Genomic DNA, 19243 nt, shown 5'->3' with positions numbered 1-19243 from the left:
TGGAATAATTCGCGATGCGCGAGCACGCTCGGTCCGGCAGCCAGGGAAACGGAAATAGAGGCGTGTCGGTCGGCGTCCACAGCCTTCTTTCTTCCCTTTCGAGCGATCGAAAGGCTCGGGAGTCTCGCAACGAATTCCTGGAGGTTCTTGGGAAACGATGCTCGAAACGCAATCTAGACTCGCGGTTGCGAGCTAACCCTTGGCACCAATTTGTTCGGGCATTCCCCAGCCGAGTTAAATTGGCCTTTTTACGCGCGCCGATCATCTCTCGCCGGTACTTTGTTTCTTTCGTGCAGCGGCTCATTTCCCGGTATTCACGGAGACGATCCTTGGCCGCGAGGGCTGTTTCGGCGCAGACGTGTCGTCTTTCGTTCAAAAGAAAATCAATCTCGAAGAAACCTGCAATTTGACAACAGCATCGAGTACAGACAAACTTACCAGAGCTAGACAGCTTAACTCGATTGGTTAGAAATTGGAGCACGGGAGAGACCGCGTCCCAATCCGCTTAGAAGCTGTGCGATGGAGTAGCCGCGGGACGTTTCTTTGCTCGCTTTCGGTCCTCCCGTGCTCTGTCTCAGCCTCGTGTCTCGTGCCTCCTCCGTGTCGCCGAGCAACAAGAGGATGATTTAGATTAAGTGCGCATATTTAGCCAGCACGAGCTGTTGTGACTTTCGACTTCCGTTCGCTGTATTTTTTTATCCGACGTTCCCTTCTGTGCTCGTACTCCCTCTTCTTTTTTATCTCCGCGACTTGCGTCTTCTCGGCGAGAAGTTCTCGTTGGATGGATTTCTCGAGAAAGGTCCGTGAGAACAAAGCAGTCTCTATCTGTGCCACGCGTATCGATAATTGAGAGTCCCGAGTCGAGCATTATCCGAGGCAATTGGTGCATCGCGATCGATCGAATTACCATGGTCCCAGGTGTCCTTGGTGGCGAGGATTCCCGACTTCCGTCGTGTTTTCTTCCTATCCTCGAGGGTCTCGTTCCGACGGTGCGAGATATTCGAAGAATTCACCGGTGGACCCAGAACCAGCGACCGTTCTTCTTCTGCGCGTCCTCCACCTCCCGTTCCTTCTTCTTTCTCGAGCTCCTTTCGGCAGCCAGAGGACGGTCCGTTCTCTCGTCTTCTCGTGCTCTCCGTCGAGAGTCGTCGTTCCCTCCCTGTCAGGCTCAGCCGATGCTCGAGCGTGTACGAACCGACGAGCCGAGTGAGGCCAGCAACGTTTGCTCTCTCGTCACTGTCTATCCGAGCAGACAGCGTGGAGCTGCCTTCGAGCAAAGTGAGTGCGTCTAATGAGGCAATAAATAAGTCGACCGCCCTAACCGGCCTCTCCACGCTTTTCGTTCGCGACGACGTGTCCATCCTCGAGTTCTTTTCTTGCCTCCGCGTACGCGAGGACAACCCCTTCTTCCTTCTAGCCCGGATACCACCCACCCCATCTCACGTCCACTTTCAGCCGCTCACTCCCACCGATTGTTCGTTATCTTCGCTCGAGTTTGCTCGATTTTCCTTTTTCTCTCGTACGCGTCGTCGCGGATCTCGTCCTCGTTCGTCAACCCGATAAACCACTGAGTTAAAATACCAGGAGGAGTCGTTTCATTGCTCGCAATGTGTTTCGAAAATTTATGGGGACCTCGGAGGCAGATCATTTTTTAACATTGGTACATCATTGGCGAACCTCCTTATGGCTTCGAGAGAAGTTACCTCATCTCTTGTTCGGTGGCAAATCGATGCCTTTTTAAGGGGCACACGCTCCGGTAGGTTGAAATGAGTTATTATTTCGCCATTTTTTCGAGGCATGGTATCGAAAAACAGAGGCAGAAAAAACTTTCTTAAAGTTCCCAGCTTCGACAAAAATAAAATGCGGTAAGTGCGTAGCGGTTAATTAACGAGCACGTTACTCCAAAACGGGGTGCCGCGGTTCTTGACCACTCCGACTCCTCGGCGCTGACCAGCCGCGGTATTAATAGACACCGGCATGAAACGATCGTCAAACGACGCGACGTGTTTGCACTAATAACGTCGTAACGTTATCCGTGCAACAGGCAAGAGGTGTATCGACAGACCGCGATCGCCCCGTTTATTTGAGTTAGGAGAAGTTAGCTGCACGGTCGTTAAAGAACCAGCGCAAATATTCTTCGGCTGTCATCCTTTGAACTGTTGTGGTCAGGACAGTGTCACGCAGCGGGGATTCCACTCCTCCTTTTCCCGCGTCCTCGTTTCCGTAGCTGGAAATTTCCAAACTAGGCGCAGCATTTCTTTGCAATTTCCAGCGCCGGGGAAAAGCAACTTGGACGGAATTCCAGTCGCATTTATCGGTTACTATGGCGTTACGCGAGCTCGGTGCTCGCGCAACTCTGCGTGAGCGCGCGAGACAATGAAACGTTAATTTACAACGTTCCGTCCAACAACCGCTACGAAGGAGGCTTTCGTCCGGAGAAATTCGCTATTTTTAGGAGCACGCGTAAGAGCTAGTTCTTCTGTTAGCACGACGATAAGACGTTCGACGTATGCCGCGTCATAACTTTCGACTTCTCGGAAAGCGCGCGTCGCCTATTATCCGAACTCGGTAAAAACAAACCTTCTTCGCCTTCTCTCGCTAATTCCAGGAAAGTCTCGCAAACCGCTATAGTTGATTGTTGTGTTTACCAAATGCTATGGAATTTCTATCGAACTCGAATTTGTATACTCGTCGTTATTACGAATGTCCTTGATTAAACAAAAATATAAACATCCGTCGACGAGCGATCCAGTTCTTCTTCGGTATTCTGTTCCGATGTCTCGAGGGTGGCACGCTCCGTTATGGACGATCGAGGACAGGCCCCCGAGCAAGAATATCGATGACTCGAATGAAGTTCTTGCGCGTTGTTCCTTGCCAGCGGGTCTCCATCGTCCCGCGAGACGTTACATGCGCCATATTTTGCTCGCGAACGAGAGCACCGTTACTCTTTTTTCTCCAGAGGGCGAGCCACGGAATCGCAATGTATTACTAGAATTAAATACAACTGCAGGGATGATCTCAGAGGTGCATAATTTTCTTGAGCTGTCCACAAGTGGAGAATAATGTCTTCGAGTATAGAGCGCAGTGTCTATAATATCAGCGTCTGAAGGGTTTCGCAGAACCTGAATTATCGCGCGAAGTTAAAGTGCTCCTTTGTTAAATTGGTTACCTATTCCACGATTCTCCAGCATCCTATTAATTAACCAAGGTTGCGCCGTATTAACGAACCCCGTGCACAGTCCAACCCCTTCCCTGGTAGTGCTCCAAGAATATCGACGTCTCGAATGAAGTTCTTCTTGCGAATTGTTCGTAGCCAGCCGGTCCCGTGAGACGTTACATGCACGCCGCGCGCATTTTGCTCGCGAACGAGAGCAGCGTTTATCCCTTTTTCTCCAGGGGGCGACTCGCGCGGATCGCAACCGGCTCCGAAGCATCCCTAGCTGCCGCGTTTCGACGTCTCCAGGTTCGCGAGTTTCTCGAGAATTCCTGTCCGCGTATCCGACGTTCTTTTCCTCGCTGTTACAGTCGCCGTTCCAGCGTGGAATCCTCGCCCAAATGACGATGTCACCGGTGCACGGACTCCGCGGCCGTATTACCGCGGACTTCTTCTTCTTGTTTTCTCCGGTTCAGGTTCGTGCGGAACGAAAAGCGGCGCGGCCATCGGCTAGCCCGCAACCAAGCGGTCGTACACGGGCGCGAGCAACCGTCCTTAACGGAATTATTGCCATTAAGGTCGTTGCATTCCCGAGAGGCCGGCGTGTACGCGCCCTGGCATCCAACCGACGCAGAACTAATGATCTTAATTAACGTTTCGTAACGAAGGTCGCTCTGTTCTTCCCTCCCTATTCGCCTCGTCTTCGGGGCCCACCCTCCTCACCCGTTTCCTCTTCTTTCGATTCGTACGAGTCCGCCTTCTATTCTTCTTCTGGCTTCTCAGACTTTTTTACGCCCCGGGTTCCCGATCACGGTCCTCCGGTTCGTCCCCGTTCTTCTTGCTCCCGCTTCTTTCTGGTCCCGAAGGAGAGAAGTCGCGGTTCCCATTGCGAACGCAGCTCCCTTTCGATTCGTTTCTCTTTTTGCTCCCTTTCCAGAGCGTTTCTTTATTCCGTTCGTCCATTGGTCCTGACCGTTTCTGGCTAGTTCTTTGCCCGGTTAGCCTGCCACGAGTACAATGACTCGCGGATTTAATTATCGTAATGGCTTCGGCGCGTCTCTTGTCCAGCCCCCGAGGGTAGGGGACCGCGTGGTCGCGACCCCCTCGGAAAAACGCTCCTCTTCTTGCGCGTTGTTTCAGAATTTTAACCACTGACTCCGCGGGCTTGTAGAATTTGCTCGGACTAACAAAAGCGCATCGCATAACATTTAGCGAAGAATTAACCATTCAATCAAGTTATGGTCTATGGGAGATATACAGGGTGGGGCAATAACTATTAGCAACTCGGATATCTTCGAAACTATAAATTTCACAAAAATATTTACTGAAATATAAATGCACAGTAACGTGGGCTACACAAGTTCTCAAGTGGGCTTATTACAAGTTCTCAACCATTATCTCGCTGTTACTCGCGACGAAGGATCGTTCGATCGACTTAGCCACCTTAAAAATATTTCTGTGAAACTTACAGTTTCGAAAACATCTGAGGTGCTGATAGTTATTGCCCCACCCTGTATATGTAATAAAATTTATACTGATAGTGGTATACGTTGCTTTGCTTCAGGACCGTTGGAAATCAGGTGGTGATGGACCCCATGCTCATCTGCAAGAAAACTAGGAGGCTGAAGGGCAAGATGGCGGACATTTGTCGGAAGGAACCGTCGCTGCTGAAGGAAATCGCGAAGGGCGTGCAAGTGGGGACCAAAGAGTGCCAGTATCAATTCAGGAATCGGAGGTGGAACTGCACCACGATCAGAAGGTCCCTCAGGAAGATTTTGTTACGGGGTGAGTGACAGTAGTACCATTTTGTTCCATAACCTTTCCACCTTTCAAGGCATCTACACATGTTATTTGTTTCCAACCATTCCGATATATTCAGACTTGTACCACTTACCAAAAATCGACATGGACTTTCTAGGCAACCCAATAATATCGATTAAATTTAGTCGCATAAATTGAGGACGCAAGTTGACGCCGGGCTAGCGGAGAAGCGTGCCCTCGAAAATGGAAAGTTTGTGGGTCGAGCTGAATGTTCGGTGAGCTGGTCGAAGGCGTGCGTAAACGGTTGTGGAAGTAAACGGTGAACAAATTGAACGTCGGGGCACGGTCTCGAGAGTCTCGTGTCCGAGGAAAGATTCTCACGCGGTTGGGTTAGCGTTTGCTCGAGAGGAGACGAGAGAAGAGCGAACCTGTCCGCGTGGCTCGTTTAGTTACCCGTCCGATGTATTAATTCCGGGTGATCGAGCACGACAACTAAATCGAAGACAGCGTGTTCAATAGGCCGAACCGCTCTCTAGGTTCCGCTATCAGATCGGTGCCTTTTGGTAGCCTGACAGATTGACACTGTCCGTCGGATATTAGTGGCAATATGTTCCCTTAATTAAAGGCTTCATTGCCGGGGCGACTCGTCCACGGGAATCGCCCCGTTTCGTTCGCTTCACCTTCTTCACCCTTCGTTTCCCCGCGATCGAGAGATTACCATCGATCCTGTCGATCGTGATTCCTGCCAGGACCCCGATGCGATTCGTCGGCGACCAACCTACGCGCACCAACGTATACGGACGCGTGGATTCCACGCTGGACGATCGATGATCGAATTATATCCGACACTGTCGACGATGCCTGACGATCGACGTTTGGCCCAAGATTCCAGAGATACTGGCCGAGCTATTATTTTATGACTCGAGTCGATTCAGACGGCTTAATTAACTTGTAAGGGATTCTATTACATCGCGGGAGATTCATGATTTCGACAACTTATGCTGGTAAGAGCGATCTAAAATTAACCAAACTACCGTCGCCACGAAGGATTCATCTTTGAGCACAACATCCTCGAGATTTAACTCTCAATGTTATCATCACTAATCGAGACGAAAAGTGACTAAATTAGCTTTTTACATGTTATAGTTGTCCGAGATAGAAATTCTATCGAAGTCAGATCTTATTTCGAAGCTTTTAATTTTCTTCTTGACGTAGGCCTAGGTCGCGTAGGCCTATTGACCTAAAAATTAACGGGAAACACGAGTCCCCCACGAAGCTCTTAGGGGACAGTGTTCCAAAGCGTGCAAAGAACTATCTATCCATCTATCGACCAGTGCTGTTTTCGGAAAAGCAACAGCGGCATACGTCCCGAAACGGTAGGTCGGTTTGAAAAAAGGTTGAACGGCAGGTACATAAATCCTGGCTGCCGGGTGCATTATGGACGGCGCGGATCGATGACAGGGGCGGCGATGTGTTAACCGGTCGTTTCGGGTGACAATCCTCGACGTCGTCATTTATCTGCGACCCCGGGCGAAGACAGCCCGCCCTGGGAAGTCCGCAGCAAGAAATATACGACCTTTTGGCCCACCCTGGGCGAGCAGCGTGTACTTGCACAATGGCGCCTTTATGCTCGCGGGGGTCGCGTTTCCATTTGCGCGGCTCTCTACCAAAACTTTGCGATTGTACACAGGCTGTGGCTTGTTATCGACATCGAATTACTGGAGGGGTTATTTTAGCTTGTAATAGTAGTAGACAGTCCCGTATCCGAACTAATAGCAAGACAAAAGTGGCCGGTTAGTCGAATTTTCTGTGATTTCCAGATATTAAAAAACACAACACAGCGCGATGACGTATTCCGCATGTTTTTCTTTTATTCAAAGTTTTGAACGCGAATCGCGTGGACGATGCGTCTTCGCTTCTAAATACATACCCTTGACTCGAATGTTTCGTCTCGGTCACTATGACAAACGCATTCCTTTGGAATACCGTTCCAGAGATCGAGCACAAGCTCCTCTGAAACACTCTGCGTGAATCTGTTCCATCGGTCCAACAGGTTGCGGTATTAATTACGAAACGAACTAATTTTGTTTAAGTGAAACGAAAAGAATCGTAAAACATTCCGAAGCGAACGACTCGTACCCGGATCTGGAACGTTGAAATCAGAGTTAAAATTGTCCAGGATCTGAAATTCCGCGAAATTACTAACAAATTTTATGTATACAAAGTGTGCTAAAATTGATCGTCCAAACTTTGGGGATGTACCTACCAACATAAACGCGAAACAGTTAGTAAACTTCGATCTGGTGTTTAACGGGCCCCGAGCTGCCAGGCGTGTATTATAAGAGACCCATCGTCAGGGTTGAGACACATCGGGACCAGAAAAACGTTTACGCGAGCGTGAAAGCTGTCGATGGAATCGCGGTGGGAGGTCGAAGATCGAGGCCGATTCAGGGTGGACTGTCGGTTCGTGGCGTCGATCGTATGTGCGAGAGACGAAGAGGGGTAGGAGAGAAAAATCCGTGGGAGCGTATCGGGGGAGCGAGTCGGTTATCCGTCGATCCTCCTCCGAGGATCGAAGACGAGGAAAAATTCCTAACGGGCGAGCATAGAGAGAAAAAGCAAGGGGGAAAGCACGCTACCGGCGGCGCCTATCTTAATTCTCGATTGACGTTTATTTATCTGGCGACGTTTAATTTTTATGGGCGCGATCTGGCCGATAGGTTAGTCCCGCAGGTAGCTCCCGCTGTGTGGTCCGACTTCAGAAGAGATTCGAGGTTGGACTGGTAGAACATTCGTGGACGAGCAGCACCTCTTAATTGAGGGGTGCCGCGTGTCGCGATAAGAGGAACACGGGCGTCAAAAACCCGTGGAAAGAGCTACCAGGGGGAAAGGAAAGGAGGAAGGAATTTATTGTTGCTGCCACGGCGCGTTCGTTCTTTCGTTCGGTTCGTTCGGTATCCGAGCTAAAGATCCACTGATCCCCCGAATCCTCCGCGACCGATACCGTGGTGCCTGTCTCGACCAAATTAAGAGAGTGGTTTTCTTCGTTCATCGGGATTCCGTGGAGTCTTACCCGGGCCTAAAAACGGCCTCCTCGAATCAACAAATTGCTCTTTCTTCTCCTGACCGGGAGGCGGAGTTTTCGGCGGGCGATTTTATTCGACCGTCGAGATATCGGGTGAACGACCGTTCGAATCAAACCCTTCGTTCGAGGAATTTTCCCAGAGGCATTCGATCCTCGCTGAAACGAACACCATTTGCTGAGATATGCTAAATTCGATTGTTCAGAATGGACGCTGAATGAGAGTTTCATACTGTATAGTGAATGAAAACCACCTCAGTATTCCCTCAACATCCTAAAGGGTCGAGGGAACAACTCTGCGACAGAGTGCAGTGGAGTGTCCCTGCTCATGGACCTTGAGTATAATCTATCCAAATCCACTATTGAATACTGTCATCGAGTTTTTTGCGAATAATTCCTGTCCTATGATTCCTATAAAAAAAAAAAAAACGGTCAAGAACAAACAGAACACGCGATACGCGATCTTTTTCCCATTGCTTTCGCGTTCCAAGCCCACGAGACCCACATGCCAGGATACACGCTGTATATGCACGCCATACACGCGTATATCGGATCACCTCGAAAACATTCTTTTCGTCGACGTTTCTCGAGTCTAACGAGGATGCTCACCTTGGCGCGTTAATAAACTCGAGCCCCGTCCCGCGATTCCGTCCGTTCGTTCTTCGTTTTCGCAACGATCTCGTCCGCGATAATTGCTCCGTTCTATTCCCGTGGGCGATGCGCGGGACGCTTACCAGATACTTTTTCACTGGTCGCGAAGTCTGACAAGAAGATGACGCGTCCGACTTTTCACCGATCTTGATGGGCTTTCATATTAGTGAGCCTACATCGGGAATCGGTCTACGCGTGTCCGAACGTTTGTGCCACTTGGGCTTGGCATTCGTGGTTTGAGCGTTCGAGCGTTGTGAGAGTTATGGTGCAAGAAAGTTAAGGCTCATTTGGAACACGTATTTTTTCGAATCATCTCGATAATTATTTTTTAAACGTACGATAATCGAAGAAGGGATGAGGCTCGTATTAGATAGCAAATGGTAGACTAACCTCGTCAACCCTGATAAGAATTAAGCGATCACGCGTAGAGGCCGTGCCGAAGATAACGTATCGATAGTCGATGGGCGGCCAACGGACGCCCCGCGTCCTCTGGTAGTCCTGGCGGAAATAAAGTGGACGGTTTACGCTTAATAAACCACGCTTTCCACCAAGGTGGTCCACGCTGGTCCCAGCCGTCCCCAAAGGCTCGGAAACACCAGGATCGCGTTTATCGGTAATAGGGTAGGAGCGGCGAGCTAAATGGGAATCGCTACTAAATCGGGAGCTAATTATTTGGCAGTAAGAGCGCGGTGAGCGGCGTCGCAGGCTCGTAAAAACTCGCTCCTGAATATCTCACCGAAGCCCCCTGATCCAGCGTCGCTGGAATCTTCCAGTAAACTCGATAACTTACGACGCGTCGGCCTCGCGAGCCGCGCGAGAACCGTGGGGCTACCTCAGGATTCTCGCGCCCATCTCCTCCTAGCATCTTTATTTATTTACTAGCCGGATAAACCGTACCCCACGCCGGCTTATAACGTGCAACCAGTTGGAGGAGAATCTTGCCCAACGGATTTCCTAATTAGAAACCCAAATGGTCGATTACTAATTAGCCCTTGCATACGATTTACATTTGTTAGGTTTACAGATCAGAGTAAAAGTGACCAAAGCAGAAATTGATAATTTCAGTTTCTTGTTTATTCGAAAATTACCGTGTTCGTTTGGATAGAAGACATACATAGCAATTCCTGATACCTCCTACGTCCGGTGTGTCCCTTCTTCCTGGTGATTTTATAATAAATAACACGATTGGTATCCGAACCACATACAATCAGTCTCATAAGTGCTCGTACCCTCTATGTCTATCGAAGAGATTTGTCTAAAGTAAATAACAGATTTGATGTTTCCAAATAAATGTTACAAGGTACGAATACTCATGGGATCGACTGTATATAAGCAATTAGAATGAATTTTTCGTAGATTTTGGGGTTCACTTTGATTCCCCTTGAGCAGATGTTTCTGCACATCGAATAATACGCAACAGGTCTCACAAAGAACACGAGGTTCAGGGCTTTTCCTGGGAGTCGCGCGCGTAGGATATACGAGACAACGAGACGAAACGGTATGGGACGATAATGAGCGAGCTAAAACCGATTTAGCGCCGCGGCGCTAAGTGTTTTGTCGCCTCGCGAACTCGGTGCTAACTAATGCGCTCCGTAGAAGACGCGAACGCGTCCCCCACGCTCCGTGCTCCTCGCCTTCGCTCGCTAGGGAACACGTGAATTCGCCAACGCGTTTTCCGCCTCTCGACGCACCTACACTTCCACCAGCTGGAATCGCCACACACGTCGATCGTTTCGCATCCGAGCCGTTTATTAACGTTACCAGTCATTCTTTCCCTCCCTCGTTTAGACACATTTTACCTGAAGCCTCGAGAAACTTGGATCTTCGTTCCATCTCAGAACTTCTTTCGATCTTCGGTTGATAAAACGTCCCAAATATAATCAACAGTATCGAACGAGAAAATAATCGTGACTCGGTCGCTCTTGTATCCCTTTTATTTCAAACTAGCCACGGTTTAACTGTCGCTCTATCAGTCTTCGACGGCCGTGAACCGTTCGGAACGCGATTCTGACACGGCGAAGAGTCCTCGAAGCTGCGGTGGGTCCAGGCGTGGAAATTTTCACGATTTACCCGTGGCGCTCTAACGGCGAGGTGGTGGCTGCGTCGTCGACACCGTTGCCGCAGGAAACAACAATACACGAGGCATGAGCGCCGATTATGGGGGAAGCGTGTCTTCCAGTTGAAAAGGGAAAAACCCCAATTTTTCTCGCTTCCAGCGACGGACGTGGCCTTATGGCAGGAAGGAAATTGCCCGTGACTAAACGGGCCTCTGGTGTCCACTGTTACCGAGAACCATAGCATTTTTCTTGTCGTCATCGCTCTTGACGCTTCCCCATTGTCCAAGAGTTTACTGCTCGCATTCCGATCCGCGTTCTCGATTCGGAACGGGGGATGACTGATATACAGTCGTAAAATTAAGCATCAGAGAGTGGGCTTCGATTTGCTCGTCGACAGGATATAGAAATTCGATTAAGTTTACAGATTTTCGGTATCAGTTTGGCGACCCCTGATTTAGCTCGACGATCGAACCAGTCGCGGAATTCGCGAGGAATCGTTGGATACACCCGGGGGGAGTTGCAGGGAGGTTAAAGCCACGAAGGGGGACAGTGTCCGCGATGCTAAAGGAGAACGCAGGGGATATGGAAGTTCTCGTTTTCTCTCCCTCTCCGGTGCTCTCTTCGGCGACTCGTGAAATCGACCGAGCATTCAAATGTCACCAGCGAACGGCCGGAGTCTAACAGAATAACAGATCTGTCCCGGTGTTCCGCTCTCCTCTTTCACCGCGGCCTTCCGTCTCCTTCTTTCTCCTCATTTCACCCTTTCTCCGGGCTCTCTCGATGGAAGTTAAAGCCACGGTAGCCGAGATACAATAAACGTACGGGACATTAAACTGTTTGCTATTGTCAATCCTTTGTGGGGGGATACCGGCTGCGCGTCTTCTCGGTGCATCCTTCGAGTACAGTCGTTCTGGAAAGTAGGGAACCGAATCGATGGAGGGACAAGTTGGTACAGCGAAATATAAGGAGATGCTCGAAGAACGCAAACTGTTACGTGGAGCTACTAATGCTACGTGATCACGTATCAAATATTTTTGTTTTTTCCACCGCAGTTTAAGCAAACGTTGGGGAAGACTTGCACGACATCGACTCCTGGTCTAGATGCATCTATGTCGAGCGTCTCGGCAAAGAAGAGTCCGAGGTCGGGGAGGGATAGAGAAGATTCGCCGTAATTACCGCGGTATCTTCGAGTCCAGGTTCCTTCGGAGGACGAAGAGTGCACGGGAGCGCGGGACGACGGGTGTCGACCGAGGAAAGAGAGGGACAGCACGAGGGAGAAATTCCAGCGAGAGAGGAGAATCCAGCGGTGATACCGCGGCCGCTCAAAAATCACACGGAATCCCGGGAAAAGGCGCAGCGGCCGTTGCCGCAATTGGTCATTGGGCGATTTTTGCTGGCATTCATGCGTCCGTTCTCGCTGTATTTATTGGAGAGGTTTCTCTCGTACGATCTGCTGTACACGGGGGGTTAACTAAACGCGCGTATCCCGTGCCTCTTTTCTCATTCGATATTCTCCTCTTTATTTACGAACGTGCCCCGCGATTTATCTCCTCTCTTGTCTACTCGGCTTCAGCTCCTTCTTCCGTCTCCCTCTGCTCCACTCTGGTCCGTTTTCGATCACCGGTTCTACGCGCAATTAGACCGAGCTCGACCTGCTCCCTCAAATTTTTACGTTCTTTCGAAACATCGATGGAATAATGTGTTCCTGTTAGAACAAATAGATTTCTCTTTATTTAACCCTTTCGCGCCGAGCGCCGCGTATATGCGGCAATAGAAATGATACGTATACAAGTGCCATTCGTAGTCGTTGGCAACATTTCTCGTTATCGGTCACTGTGATTTCCGTTGAAGTTTCCATTCGGTAACGGTCCTTCGTCGGACGGGACTGCGGTAGCGAAAGAGTTGATAGCGTTGATAAAATAGAACGTTCGCCAACAAAATATAAAATTGTTAAATAGTATCGATGCAGTCCTGCGTTCGACGCGATCCAGATTGAAAAGGGTCGGCGCGAGCGACCGATTTACGAACACGAGCCGGAGCGATCCGCGGTGAGTGCGATCTATTGCGCACGAATCGGCGCATCCAGCGCGATAAATCGCGAGTCCGCCAAACAAATCACTCGGCGAGACCGATCGATGGTATCTGGCCGCGTCGATCGACCGAGTCGAGGGACATAATTCCTACAATGGCGGCACGATGCACGCCGCGTCGCCGCAAATTACACGCTTACATAATCCGCCGCACCGATTAATCACCCCGCGATTTACGAGGGATTTGTCGAGGCCGCGTGCACGATCGGGACTTGCGCGCGCCGTGGAACCGCGACGCACGCACCGCGCAAATTCCATAAATCAGTCGTCGCGATCTCGCGACGGCTAGCCGCGACCAATCGAAGGTGGCGATTGCTCGGGGAAAAATTAAGCGAAAACGTGGAATCGAATTCTTTTCTACGGGGCTCTGCTTCGGAGATAATCGAGCTCGAAAACGACCGTTGGTCTAGTCCTCTTTGGGAAGAAATTGCAAGGAGACGGATACATATCTCGAGGTTTCCTTTCGCGCAACGTTTATTTCTATCCTATAGAATATGGAAAAGTCTTATGATCGAAAATCATTTTATTTTCGAAACAAGGAGGTGCTAACGGAGAAAAGCTTTTTACTGAGTTTGATTTTCAATCTCTTGATTCTTACGACGAGCGTGAAATCTGTTAATCTAGTTTAGTTGCACTTTGCAGCGAATCGATCTCAGTCGTTTGGATTCAGAGCGGATACCAAACTCGATTCCCTTAAAATATCAGACATCCCCGTTGCAACTTCGAATAGTGTCTGACCATTTCACGAGGTGTCGTAAGTACGAAACGTCACCCGTTTAAGGCGATCCTGCCGTTTCGTTAGCTGGTTCGTTGCGCATGTTTCACCGTGACCCGCGGACGGGAGTTGCGCGCGTCCCGTTAAGCGAGCGGTGCGCGATCGGCGTCGCAAAAAGACCATCAGCAGCTCGCGGATAAATACCTCGCGATGAATCCTCGCCGCCTTATATAATCGACGAGTAAACAGATCACAGATTGACTCGAGACGATGACGAACGACGTCCATCAGCGCGACCGGGAGATTCCAGGCTTCTTCGCTCCTGCGTCCGCTGAAGATGCCGCGGTCGACCAATTGGCGTTACTCCTCCAATTACCGGTGCTCGAATTGAGATCCGAGGTGGACGATCTCGTCGATTTTAAAAAAAAATAAGATGATAAGGAAAAAAGAGGTCTCGTAAGAGTAAAAGTATCAGAAAAGTTCAATAGAGGTACATACGGGCGAATAAAGTAGCTCTGTAAGTACTATAAAAGCACACAAACAAACAAGCTACCAACTCGGATCAGAAAGGTACTCGATGGGTTTCCGTTCGCCGTGGGATCGTTGCTTGGCGAGTAAACGCGAAAATCAGAAGCGACGCACGAATGAGAGTAGACGGACGACGAGGAAGAGCAGCCAGAGGAGGAGAAGAAGAAGAACACTCGCAATTAAACACGGCGTAAGTCTCGCTCCGAGGATAATGCCCCGGAATGCTGATAATTGGCTGAGCCGTCGGGACGACCCGAGACGATGGGCGCTCCGTGCACCTGGCAGCCCGGCACTGCAAGATCATCGGCTCGCGATCCCTCGTGTCTAATTGATTCGAAGTGATTTATATTACCTGCTGCTCTTCTCCGCCTCGAACATTCCCCGACCTCCGCGCCACGATCTTTTCCCTTTTCTCCGCCGCGAACGCTTCGATACCACCGATCCGATGCACGCGGTGTCGCTCATGGGACGAATTTCAACGCGTCGACCAGCTTTTACCGATTACTCTGCCCCTCGTCCGTTCCTCCCTTTCGTCGCTCTTCATATCGCTCTTGGCTAGGCTCGCGTATCTCAATCCAACAGACAGCATTCTTCTACGACTGTACAGTTGAAATTGTAGCTGAGATTCTTCTGTAACTATCGAAAAGAACTGAGAACTGATAGAGTCAACGGAATGACTCTTCCTCCATACTTCGTCGGGCAACATACTCGAATTCATCTTACTCGGCGCAACCAACTATGATCGCGTCTGTCATCGCGAGATCCCCTCGTCCATCCGATTAAGCGGTCTCCCGACGACGAACATACTCGGATGACTCGGTAGCAACGTCGATCAAGCGTATCAGATAATGCCAAGGCTCCCTCCAGCACGCAGTCTCTCGAAGTCCTTGGGATAACCGATGGACAGTACTGTATTAGGTCATCCCGTTGCTAGCGCAGTCCATCTGCCAACGATTAATCAATCCTACGATTTCCTCGGGTTCGTGCCAACGGGTTACGGTCTCGACACAGGGACGCGAACGTTTAGGGACGGGGAGAGCGTGTCCGCGATCGAGAGAACGGCGGGAGCAGCGGGCAAAAGGCACATCGGGAGACGCAACACAGCCGACGAACAGAAACTCGGAGGCAGGAGCCAGGGCCTTTCGCTCTCGAACCTCGATATCAGATCGCTCGTATAAAACTATCGTATCGTTTAAATACGCACTGAAAGGTGAGGCGATGCATTGGAAGATACGCGGGCGGTGGCAGCCTGCTTCTCGGGCTGCGTCTTCTCGTTCCGTCCGTCCGTCCGTCCGTCCGTGCGTCGATCCGCGCTGAAGATACCCGGGCTGGAATCCATGGGAACCACGGAGAACCAGGCTTAACGCGTATAACCCCTTCCCAAGCTCGCGCCGCAACTTGGTCTCCCTTTCTTCTCCTTCGCGCTTCGCTACCCCGCACTCGGGGACTGGAAGGATGTCGCGGGGTTGTGATGTAAGAAGGATCGATCTCCGAAAGTCTCCCAACCGTCTTGGCCCGATCGGGTGTGCCTAGTTTCAAATCTGATTAGAGCATCGAGTAGAATCTAAAAATCGTCACGAGTCGTCGAAGAAGATGGCGGTTGCCCCGCAGATTTCTGCACTCGTCCTCCGAGTCTCCACCTTCGAAACCTCCCGGTTTCCCCATCCGACGCTATTTTTCCGGTAGCGTTTTTTGCGGTTCGCCGATCGAGATTTCGCGTCCCGATCGCGCCGCGCGCTTTGATCCACGACATTAGTATTCGCGGCTGAGCTTGCGCTTAAACGCACGAAACGGATAATTGCCTCGCGGCGCGGAAACGCCTCGGACCCGCCAGCCGATTCGATCGCTCTGCTCGGCCGCCGACAGATCCGCTCGCGATACTCGCACGACAATCCCCTCCCGTCGACGTCCAACGGAATCCGTAATTGGCCCCGCATTCCGCGTTACGATTATAAGTTAATCCAGAGCCGCAAGATTCTATCTGCCGGCCGCTCCAGCGACGCGAACTTTGATCGAGAGCGGGAGTCTGCTAACTTTCTCTGGGCAGCCGCGAAGAATACAAATTTCGAAGGTATTATGGACAGAGAAGTTTCGGGTTATTTGAATTCCGAGTTTTGTTAGCTAGTCGAATAAGACCGCTAGATTGGCGACTCAGAGAGAGACGAATCCTCTTGAGATCGTAGTATCAACGGGAGAGAGCGAGAGCCGGGGTTCTGGACACGCGGAAATAAAAAAAGGATCGAGGAGGATTTGCAAAACCCGGATGCTCGGGCAGGTGAGAGACAATGGGTGACAGGGAGCCGTTGGACGGAGGCGGTGGTAATCTGCCGTTTTGAAAAGGGGTGGAACTCCGGCGTGCATTGTCCGCCTAATGATGGAGTGGAGACGTGACAGGTGAAACCGAATACACACGCCATCCGAGGCCCGACGTTTCGTGGACCCTCTTGCTCGCATCGCTCTCCCCGGGCTGCACCCCCCGAATCGTCGAACCTGTCGCGACAAACGCGTTCGCTCTTGGAACCTTCGCCTCGAGGACATTCTCCTGAACGCAGCTTCCAGAACAGCGATCGCGCTTTTACTATTTTCTATAGGAATTCGCTGAGCGACATGAGTGTGGTCCTCGAATCCTTAGTCGATGATCGATGTTTAACCCCCCGATGAGTACAACGAAAGCATTGTCCACGATAGTTATGTGTAGTGGACGGATAATGTGACGAGACCCGAGGGATACTCGAGGCATGCCTCTCAAGTCTCAGCTTTGCAGCATAACGCGATCGGCTCCTTACTTTCCAAGAATTACATGTTTTCCCAAGAGCTACGTGGAACTCCCTTAACACTCTGCGCTCGAGAGGTTAAATTAACCCAGGTTTCTTCTGGTTTCAGACACGAGGGAGACAGGGTTCGTGAACGCCATCACAGCAGCCGGAGTCACTTACGCGGTCACCAGAGCCTGCACCATGGGCCACCTCGTTCAGTGCTCCTGCGACAAAATGACCTCGAAGGGTGAGTCCCTCAGCTTCCATCTTCGTTGCGCGAATGCGTTCTCGCGAATCTTGGAAATTCCACAGGCAACCCTCTCAGCAAATTCGCCAGGACAGCCGCGATGGAGAAGAGTCTGCCGACGGAGAGCGACTGGGAGTGGGGTGGATGTGGCGACAACGTCAAGTTCGGATTCAAGAAGTCGCGGGACTTCATGGACGCCCCGTACCGGAAGCGCAGCGACATCAAGACGTTGGTCAAGCTTCACAACAACAACGCCGGTAGATTGGTATGCTCTTTCATTCTATATCCTACTTTTGCATACACCCAACAGTAACAGAAATACTTGGACACCTCGAAAAATGATCTCATACTTTCTATCCATCGTGTACTCTTCGCTAACACTATCAGGAACTGGCAATCGACGGCAGAGCCCGTCCCCAGGCTATACTTTCTCAGAAGGAACATTTTCTTGATAGCTGTCGACTACCGTTACACTACTTAACACATTCTTGACCTACAATTTTACCTAGAATCGACTTCATGTCACCGACTATTATTTCGTAATTGAATGCGATATAAACTACTGAGTGATATCAACCTAAATACCGAGAAAAATATATTCTCTTAACACAATGAGCAAAGCTTTTGCAGTATTCTATATCGTCATGGGTTTCATAAATTGAAACAGATAATGCAAGTGGAAACACGAGTTAACTCGCGACCAGTCAACAATGTGTTAACTCACTTAGATATCCTGCGAGTTCCATTAGCCAGTCTATCTATAGATCCATCGCATCCTGCACACTCGTACCTAGCAATTGCTTAGAACCTCGCGCCTACGACGATGAACACAGCACTTTCTATCTGAATCCCGAACAAGGAATCCCTAACGTTCCCATTCGATAGCCTGCAATCCTTCCACGTTGATCCGTGTCAGTATCTCGCGACTATGGTTCTCGTTCGCGCCGCAGGCTGTGAAGAACTTCATGAGGACGGAGTGCAAATGCCACGGGCTATCCGGCTCGTGCACCGTGCGCACCTGCTGGCGGAAAATGCCGCCGTTCCGCGACGTTGGGAACCGACTGAAGGAGTCGTTCGACGGGGCGGCGAAGGTGATACCGAGCAACGACGGCCACAGCTTCATCACCGAGGGTCCGACTATCAAACCGCCCGAACGATCAGATCTGATCTACAGCGAGGACTCGCCCGACTTCTGCAAGCTCAACAGGAAGACGGGATCCCTGGGCACGCAAGGTCGTCGATGCAACTCCACCAGCCAAGGCGTCGACGGCTGCGAGCTGCTCTGCTGCGGCAGAGGCTACGACACCAGGATCGTCAAGGAAAAGATCAACTGCGACTGCAGGTTTCGCTGGTGTTGCGAGGTCACTTGCAACACCTGCCTGGAAAAGAAAACGATCAACACTTGCCGTTAGATCGGCTGGTTGGTCGCAAGCGATCCAAGGAATGACGCTTAGGTCGACGTTTAGGTTAAACATTTGTAATATACGCGTCGCGCGATCGTCGCGAATCGGGTTTGCTCGTTAGTCGTAAGAGAGGCGATATCGTTCGTCTCCCATTGTTCGAAGCTTTCCAGGTATCTCCAGCTGTTCGTTTTAAGCGTTTCCGCTTCGCGCGCAAACGATTGTCCGCTTTTCCGCTTGCTTCCCCGTCGACTTTTCCGTTGGGGTCGACCGAAGTACTTAATCTACCCCAGGGGTGGGCAGAGTTTCATTGGATATACTCGATACGCGAAACGTAACTTGACTGTTCAACGCAGATCGAAATTACTTTGATCGATCAAACAACGGATCCAGGAGTGTTTATCCTGTATTCGCTATTTGGAATTTCGTGGTTCGACGTTCATTTCTGGCCACTTCTGATTTCTCCTGTTCCACCCTTTCCTCGCTCCCTATGCGCTTGCGTTCACCGCGATATTCTGTAAATAAGACTGAACCGACGATGTCGTTTATACATTGTGCAGCGTGACATGGCGAATAAAAACGTGTATCCTCGGGCGAATTCTCGTTCGTTACTCCCGACACACCGACGCGAGCGCGTTAATCTTGCCTTCGCGCGAGTGGGAACGCGCTCGAGACCGCCGATACTTTATGTACCATGCGAGAGGAGAATGGACGTCTGCACGGGGATGCAGCTTTTTTTTCGACCTCGATCCGTCGAGACGATTCGTCTCCGCGATCGAACGTCGGCGTCCACCTCGAAGGT

The 19243-nt window shown here is 50.6% G+C and overlaps 1 protein-coding gene across 4 annotated transcripts in view; it reads left to right on the top strand.

Annotated features, from left to right (window-relative positions):
* Nucleotides 1-19035, top strand: part of LOC128891002 (protein Wnt-6) — a 70086-nt gene extending 51051 nt beyond the window's left edge. For 3 of the 4 annotated variants that reach the window (XM_054150118.1, XM_054150116.1, XM_054150120.1), the window contains 4 exons: nucleotides 4719-4939; nucleotides 16922-17041; nucleotides 17107-17306; nucleotides 17992-19035. In XM_054150118.1, the coding sequence (XP_054006093.1) occupies nucleotides 4741-4939; nucleotides 16922-17041; nucleotides 17107-17306; nucleotides 17992-18453 (981 nt within the window). In that variant the 5' untranslated portion in view covers nucleotides 4719-4740 and the 3' untranslated portion in view covers nucleotides 18454-19035. Of the gene's footprint in view, nucleotides 1-2813; nucleotides 3025-4718; nucleotides 4940-16921; nucleotides 17042-17106; nucleotides 17307-17991 lie in introns of those variants that run through there. The other variant, XM_054150119.1, reaches the window with a different exon arrangement.
* Nucleotides 19036-19243: the final 208 nt, after the last annotated feature.

The sequence above is a fragment of the Hylaeus anthracinus genome, unplaced genomic scaffold, assembly GCF_026225885.1.
Source record: "Hylaeus anthracinus isolate JK02 unplaced genomic scaffold, UHH_iyHylAnth1.0_haploid 12001, whole genome shotgun sequence".
Taxonomy (NCBI): Eukaryota; Metazoa; Arthropoda; class Insecta; order Hymenoptera; family Colletidae; genus Hylaeus; species Hylaeus anthracinus.
The sequence above is the reverse complement of the archived record's forward strand: the minus strand, read 5'-3'. Positions and strand labels throughout refer to the sequence as shown.